At 39.6% G+C, this 8,290-nt stretch overlaps 1 protein-coding gene across 1 annotated transcript in view; it reads right to left on the bottom strand.

Annotated features, from left to right (window-relative positions):
• Nucleotides 1-4,048: 4,048 nt before the first annotated feature.
• Nucleotides 4,049-8,290, bottom strand: part of LOC106095442 (uncharacterized) — a 101,976-nt gene continuing 97,734 nt past the window's right edge. Inside the window, exons 12-18 of the mRNA XM_059361470.1 lie at nucleotides 7,985-8,141; nucleotides 7,726-7,910; nucleotides 7,490-7,650; nucleotides 4,739-5,197; nucleotides 4,612-4,668; nucleotides 4,363-4,528; nucleotides 4,049-4,298 (exon numbers count right to left, since the gene is read on the bottom strand). Of these exons, the coding sequence (XP_059217453.1) occupies nucleotides 4,198-4,298; nucleotides 4,363-4,528; nucleotides 4,612-4,668; nucleotides 4,739-5,197; nucleotides 7,490-7,650; nucleotides 7,726-7,910; nucleotides 7,985-8,141 (1,286 nt within the window). The 3' untranslated portion in view covers nucleotides 4,049-4,197. The remainder of the gene's footprint in view (nucleotides 4,299-4,362; nucleotides 4,529-4,611; nucleotides 4,669-4,738; nucleotides 5,198-7,489; nucleotides 7,651-7,725; nucleotides 7,911-7,984; nucleotides 8,142-8,290) is intronic.

The following is an 8,290-nucleotide window of genomic DNA, read 5'->3' as shown; positions in this document are numbered from 1 at the left end:
GAAGGCCGCGTGACACCGGCTCTTGCACAAGTGCTGAGTGCCTATGATGCTCGAGATGAAAAGGCTAGTTATTGGCTCCTTCAAATAACCAATGACCACCTTGTTCCCGCTGTGATCGGTGCTTTGGACCGGAAAGAGCTAGCTCACGCAGGAGTTTGACGAGGATCGCCACCTCCACATGAAAATGTGGCTACCACAACATCAACAAGTGTTGATATATCAACCGGAGGCGGAGATTTATTGGTTACCCAAAATGTAATTGCGGATTTTTCATATAGTCGGCGTTGACAAATTTTTTCACAGCTTGTGACTCTGTAATTGCATTCTTTCTTCTGTCAGTTATCAGCTGTTACTTTTAGCTTGCTTTAGAAAAAAAGTGTAAAAAAGGTATATTTGATTAAAGTTCATTTTAAGTTTTATTAAAAATGCATTTACTTTCTTTTAAAAAAATCCGCAATTACTTTTTGGGCAACCCAATATTAACTTCGAGATCCGCGAGGACTCTTTTAACTCCACTCGTTCGAAAGAATATCGGAGGCGTCGAACCAGATACACTTTCAATCTCGAGGAGTGTTTGATTGCTAAAAGGCAGGGAGGAACTTCTTGTAAACATTTCAGCCAGTAGATTGGCTTTATCAACCGGGTCAGTGAATAACTGGTCATCTTACGCAAGAGTTAAGATTGCCGCTGGGTTGCCCTTTATTCTTGCTTCCCCTCGGTGAAGCAATAACTTTAGCATGTAGACGCTGTTCGTGAAGAAACTTTTCGTGTCTAAGTACTTAGGCACACGAAGTTCTTGCCTGTTTGCTCAGCATTTTGGTATTAGCATTCTTGGTGAGATGCCAGTTCCTAAATGCTTTCTCTTTTTTTTAGTCGTAATGAAAGATCTCATTCTTAGTGAAATTACACCTTCCACCCTTGCAGCAGCAGCATTTATATCACCATTTAGAAAACAAAGTTTCCAATTAAAATGCTGGAAAATTCATTGAGTTCGGCATAACGTGCTCTTTGGTGTAAAAAAATTGACCGCTACGGGGTGGGGAAGAGGTGGCGCGAAGGGCAGAATACGAAATGGATGCTTAAATCATGCAGTGATCTGAGTTACCAAGAACTGCAAGGATATTAATTTCATACTTATCGGGTTGCAAAGTTAAGAAGAGGTCAAGAGTATTATTTTCGTGTTATTTTCCTTCGGCGCATGAAATATGTGTCGGATGCTTCAGTCCATTCTGCGCGGCGAAGAGCTCGGCGTATTGACCTTCCAGAGTCGTTTGTCTAGAATGGGAAAGTCAAGAGGAGTTACGAACATTGAAATAGCCAACAACAACAATTTCACTGTTCAGATAAACCTCTTAAATCGTTGTAATTGAGTCAGAAAGGTAGTCAAAGCCCCTTAAGCTAGCCTCCCTTTCCGAGTTTGGACTTTTATATAAAAATCCGAAGTAAAGTACGTGTGTTCTAATCCTAAATATAACCCAAAGGGAACTAAATTCTGGATCTTGTGAGTCCAGGTGTCGCTGCCTCTGAAACACTATAAAATTTGGTACATATAGCACAAGGCCTCTGTGGGGAATGAAAAGGGATAGAGTGTGATACCCTTGAAGGTAAAAATCCTGTGGATCAGAATCCTTCCCCCTCCCCCCCCCCTGGGTTTCAAATAAAGCGAGTACATCAGGACGATGATAATGAACATGGAAATATATCGCAAATAATTTTAACGTAGCCCTTGTATGTTGGTAAAATGTATTCTAAACTCATCAATCATTGTGTCCATTAAAAATGTTAAACGTTATCAGTGTGTACAGTGTATTTAAACCTACTCTCTTATCGACGCGAATACCTCTACTGTTAAGTGTTATGCCTTAAATAGTGGTGTTGCGTGGTGCACTAATTATACACTCTGCCCACTAACTACGCATATGTACTACGCATGGTACTCGACTAGCTGAGCATTTGTCATCGGCAATCAACGATGACTCTGCCTTTTTTGCAGATGAATCTAAATTTGAATGGTCGTCAACCATTGTTAGTAGGAAGTATTTTTTATACCCTCCACCGTAGGATGGGGGGTATACTAATTTCGTCATTCTGTTTGTAACTACTCGAAATATTCGTCTGAGACCCCAACATATATTCTTGATCGTCGCGACATTTTATGTCGATCTAGCCATGTCCGTCCGTCTGTCTGTCGAAAGCACGCTAATTTCCGAAGGAGTAAAGCTAGCCGCTTGAAATTTTGCACAAATACTTTTTATTAGTGTAGGTCGGTTGGTATTGTAAATGAGCCATATCGGTCCATGTTTTGATATAGCTGCCATATAAACCGATCTAGGGTCTTGACTTCTTGAGCCTCTAGAGGGCGCAATTCTGGTCCGATTTGATTTGAAATTTTGCACATAGTGTTTTAGTATCACTTCTAACAACTGTGCTAAGTATGATTCAAATCGGTCCATAACCTGATATAGCTGTCATATAAACCGATCTTGGGTCTTGACTTCTTGAGCCTCTAGAGAGCGCAATTCTCATCCGATTTGAATGAATTTTTGTATATAGTGTTTTAGTATCACTTCTAAGAACTGTATCAAGTATGGTTCAAATCGGTCCATAATCTGGTATAGCTGCCATGTAAACCGATCTTGGGTCTTGACTTCTTGAGCCTCTAGAGAGCGCAATTCTTACCCGATTGGAATGAAATTTTGCACGACGTGTTTTGTTATAATATCCAACAAATGTGCTAAGTATGATTCAATTCGGTTCATAACCTGATATAGCCGCCATATAAACCGATCTGGGATCTTGACTTCTTGAGCCTCTAGAGGTCGCAATTATTATCCGATTTGCCTGAAATTTTGTACAACGGATCGTCTCATGACCATCAACATACGTGTTCATTATGGTCTGAATCGGTCTATAGCCCGATACAGCTCCCATATAAATCGATCTCTCTAGTTTACTTCTTGAGCCCCCAAAGGGCGCAATTCTTATTTGAATTGGCTGACATTTTACACCGGTCTCCAACATATAATTTAATTGTGGTCTAAACCGGATCATATTTTGATATCGCTCTAATAGCAGAGCAAATCTTTTCTTATATCATTTTTTGTCTAAGAAGAGATGTCGGGAAAAGAACTTGACAAATGCGCTCCATGGTGGAGGGTATATAAGATTCGGCCCGGCCGAACTTAGCACGCTTTTACTTGTTTAATATTGCCAAACAAATTGTGAGAATTGAGCCAGACAAAGCCGCAGCCAAACACAAATGTAAGATGACACCGTGAACAATTAGATTTAAACGTGAATTAAATGCATTTAAATTTTAGATTTTAGCGTTGTCATTATTGAAATAAAATCTGTTTTGGATCACTCAAAATAAATGTTTTCCTAGCCTGGGCGCTACATCTCGCAATAAGCGCGATGACAGCGACAAGAGAGCAAGAAGCTGAGATAATGTGAAAAAATGGTTAAATTGATGTACATATGAAGATTACTAGCAAAATTTACAATAACTTTAAATGAGCTTTTGTCAGCCCGAACAAAATTTTGAAGAGCCGGGGTCACCAACTTTGAAGGCCCACCAATGGGCCATTGGGAGCTTTAGGGCCCTCATTTTTTGTACATAAGCAAGTTAACACCATAACCATGTAAAATTTCATGAAAATATTGGTTTGCCCAAAAAGTAATTGCGGATCTTTCATATAGTCGGCGTTGACAAATTTTTTCGCAGCTTGCGACCCTTTAATTGCATTCTTTCTTCTGTCAGTTATCAGCTGTAACTTTTAGCTAGCTTTAGAAAAAAAGTGTAAAAAAGTATATTTGATTAAAGTTCATTCTAAGTTTTATTCAAAATGTATTTACTTTCTTTTAAAAATTCCGCAATTACTTTTTGGGCAACCCAATATCTTTATCCGTTCTAAAATGGCACTTATTTTTCCCCATCCCACTGTGCAATGATGGAATGATCTGTGCGATCAGTGTTTTGAACTAAAACTAACATGGACAGACAGACAGATGTCCATCTACTATACAGAGACAAACAAAAAAATTGTGGTTTAATAGCATTTTAAAGAGACTGTTGTTACCAGTCACTCATTTAAGCGATGGCAATACTGTCTTTTGGTATTACATAGTCAGATTTACCATTGTTTTTCACACTAAAACACAGTTTTTCAAAATTTTCAATTCGGCTTTCATTATATATTAACCAAAATTTTTGAACTTTAACGACTCTTCATGATTGTCCGTCACATGGCAGGGTTTTGCCCGAAATTGATCGCGTTCTCTTATCCATATATTTGCAACTAAAATGTATACAAAATATTAAAAAAAAAATAAATTCTTTGATTACCGACAAAAGGAACTTACTCCACTTAGAACCTTTCAGTACGGGACATGCTCCATGATTTACACGAAAGTCCAAATCCCCCGAGCTATGCAAATTATGCCAGAAAAGCAAAGAACCTTTACGAGGGCGAACTAAAATCTTAAGATATGTAAAGGCAGTGCCGCCACCAACATCGACATCAGAGAGCTGTAGGTAAAAGTCAGAATTGTTAGAGAAACTCAAACTTCGGTTTATAGCATTTATAAAACTCTGATTTTTTCAATACTCACATAAAACATGGAAGTAGCAATGCGATTGCCTTCTTCTGATAAATACCAACCAGGCTCCTAAGAAAAGATTTGCAAATTTTTTTTTTTAATTTCATCTAACTTCTCCCAACTTTATTTCCCCGCTCACCGTAAAGAAATCAAAATGCGGTCCGTAATGCCCACCCAGGCCATAATTGACTATCTGCATAAGTTCCACATCCCTCATTTGCATACCCGTGATGTAGCCTACCCGCAAGCGCATCGATTGCAAATATCCATGCTCATCATAATCCAACCATGCCGTTTTACTTATGCGAAAGTCAGTATCTTCATGTACTTCCTTTTCGGTATCTTTAAAAACTTGAGATCTGGTCATGCGTGGCTTTGCAATATCCTTAATTGCCTCCATTTGTATATCGGTAAGGACATCATGAACATAAATGACATACGGGTCCAAGGATAATTGTTCTAGTTTTTGTGGTTGTAGCAACAGATAGGGATGACCATTTGTCTGATATTGGCAAAAGAGATATTTTTGTTGGGGTGAATATGTATTTTCATGTTCACCACGACACACCCTTTCGTAGAGACGATATTCATTGGTTTTCTGTAAGGAAAATCAAATTTAATTTGGTTTTTTGAAAATTTTACTGAAATTTTTTATATAAAATTATTTTAAAATATTTTTATGAAAATAATATTGATTGAATGATAACTCAACAATATTTATAACAACATAAACAAAAGATTTTCAATAAAATTGTGTAATGACTAGATTTTCTTAGTAAATTTGATTTGATTCAAAGCCAAATTTCACTGCGATGATTATTTTCCTCAAAAAATTCATTGTAATGCAATTTTACGGCCACCGTATCGCAGAGGTTAGCATGTCCGCCTATGACGCTGAACGCCTGGGTTCGAATCCTGGCGAGACCATCAGAAAAAAAAATTTCTCAGCTGTGGTTTTCCCCTCCTAATTCTGGCAGCATTTGTGAGGTAGTATGCCATGTAAAACTTCTCTCCAAAGAGGTGTCGCACTGCCGCACGCCGTTCGGACTCGGCTATAAAAAGGAGGCCCCTTATCATTGAGCTTAAACTTGAATAGGACTGTACTCTTTTATATGTGAGAAGTTTGCCCCTGTTCCTTAGTGGGCAAAATTTGCAATTTGCAATGCAATTTGGCTTGAAAATCATTAAGTAATAGAAGGCGAGGTTTAGGTTAGGTTAGGTTAAAAAGAGTGTTCAGATATTAATAGGCCCCATAACACCATAGGCATACACCTAAGCCTGTAATCGGTATGTTGTGCGTTCTAAAAACTAAAAAGTAACCTCTAAAAAGAAAATTTTGAGTTAGATATTCCGTGTTACTTACAAAATCCTTAATTGTTTTCCATACCACTCCCCTCAGTTAGTTCATGTCTTGTATCGTATCCTCACCAAAGTACCAGTTAGCCCCTAAAGCCGGGCAATGACATAGGAAATACCCCAACATCTCAGCAACTTCCCCACATGCCCTACACATGCTATCACTTGCCGCACCGATTTTGCATAAGTGAGCTCGTAGTCCTATGTGTCCCGTTATGACACCAAAAGATACACTGACCTCCGTCTTACTTACTTTCAGTAATAGCCTCGTCCTCTCACGACTCGGATCACCCCAAACGATTTTCGCCGTCCTATCGACTGTTCCGCTGATCCACAGGGTTACATGCGCATTTGTCGGCTACGCCCTTAAATCGGACTGCGTCGACCCGAAAGGCTTCGGGTTAACCAAGTTTATCGACAAAAGTTCTCTGGCTTTCACTGCCATTTAATTTTCTCTCTCTTTCTCCGTTATGGCCCGGCAAATAAACGATGCGGATTCTGCCATCCTCAGAGAAGGTGTTAATCTACTTCTTACACTGCAAGACTTCTCGTGACCTTACCCTCCTGGTTTTTGCCCTTATGGCAATTTTACTATTCAAAAATCCGATCATTAACCAGATTCTCCACTTGGGACTGATAATCTGGTGGTATCCTACCGTATGATTAGCCGATATTGATGACTGCATAAGTCAGCTCCTCTCTGTTGTGCTTCCTTGCCACTCTGGCGTAAGAGGGCGGCTCCTTACCATTCTCAGCGACCATCTTCCCCTTCCGTGATGGCTGTGGCCTCCTTTTGGAAGTCACGGTACTCCATGAAGACTTAGGGGCCATGCGCGCTTCATTCGTTCCTATTCCAATTTTGTCTACCTCCGCAGGACACTGTCTGGAGTCTCCATTGCGGGATGGCTGGTTTGGTTTTCCCAGAGTACTTGAAAGCGGGGAGCTCTTTTTCTTTCTTAGAATTTTAGCAGTGTTATGCTCTTGGGGAGATCTGATTCTTTTTCCAGCTTCCGTAGAAGTGCTTGGAATGTCAGTTCTATCCCTTGCAGCATCATGCACTTTCGCTCGATTACGCTGCCGGTACATACTCCTCTGTCTCCTTCGTCGTGCACTGGATCGCTTTCTCGGTCGGCTTGTGAGCTTAGCAAAGCCATCGCTCACATCTGCTGTCATCCCGATGCCCTCATCTCTCGATTCGACTGCGATGACTGTTTCATTAACACGGTCGCTTTCTGAATCCGAGCCAGAAACACCACCTTTACTTAAAGGCTGGGGACGAACTGTGCATCCCTCTGGTTTAGCCATCTCTTCCTCATTAATTAGTCTGACGACAAGTTGCCATATATAAAAGGTTCTATTTGATATTTTAATAGGTATCCAAATTAAAGTCTGACTAGATTTCGAGATAAGTTCTACATATGAAAAGTTTTACGTACACCAGGTGGTGTAGGGTATTATATAATCGGCTCCGTCCGACTTTTGCCTTTCCTTACTGGTTTGTTTTTGGGACTTCTCTATGGAAAAACCAACTTACATAATATGGATAATCAATCTTAACTTCCTTGAACTCTTTCTCATCATTTGCATGCTCGATATTTTCCTTTTCCAATTCAGCTTTCTTTTCCAACAGGGCCTTACGTTCCGGATCTCGAGCTATTATATAAGCCGATAAATCCAGGGCTGAATCATAATCCCCTTGAAATAACATAGAACTTCAAAAATAAATTCGAAATTATAGTCTTAGGTTTAGATTTTCCACTGGTGTCTTACCCATTGAACGATAATATTCAATTAAAGTTTCCATAAAATCCAATACGGAAGCATCTTGCAGAAGTTGTTCATCGGCCTGTATTAATTTTGTGGTTTGTTTGAACCAGGCTATCGTGTGATTATAATAGGACATGGCATACATATATTCGCCTATAATAAAGCAATCTTGCCATGTCATGGGAGATCTGCGGTCAGAAAGGAAATTTTTCATAATTTAATTTATTTTCCTTTTTAAAGCATCTTCATTATGCCACCTTACCCATATTTCATGCCATTCAATATGCCACTGGCCACTTGAGCCACGTCCAGATTGTAGGTCTGCTGCAAGCGCATCAAGGCCCGTGTCGAACCAACCATATCATCTTGGGTGGGAAAACTTAAGTTTTGCTTAAAGGCCTCCATGTTGCTGAGAAAATCTACAAAAAAATAAAATCCATACACCAAATTATGGCTGGGTAAAACGCAAAGTTGATGAATGAAAATGTTGATGGTTGTGATAATAGGAAAGTGTTGTTGGTCAATATGGAACTCAATGCCAATGGCACAGTGGGGTAACGCCTAGAGC

This window comes from Stomoxys calcitrans, chromosome 2, assembly GCF_963082655.1.
Source record: "Stomoxys calcitrans chromosome 2, idStoCalc2.1, whole genome shotgun sequence".
In the NCBI taxonomy this organism is placed as follows: Eukaryota; Metazoa; Arthropoda; class Insecta; order Diptera; family Muscidae; genus Stomoxys; species Stomoxys calcitrans.
Note: the sequence above shows the minus strand (reverse complement) of the source record. Positions and strands in the feature narration are given on the sequence as shown.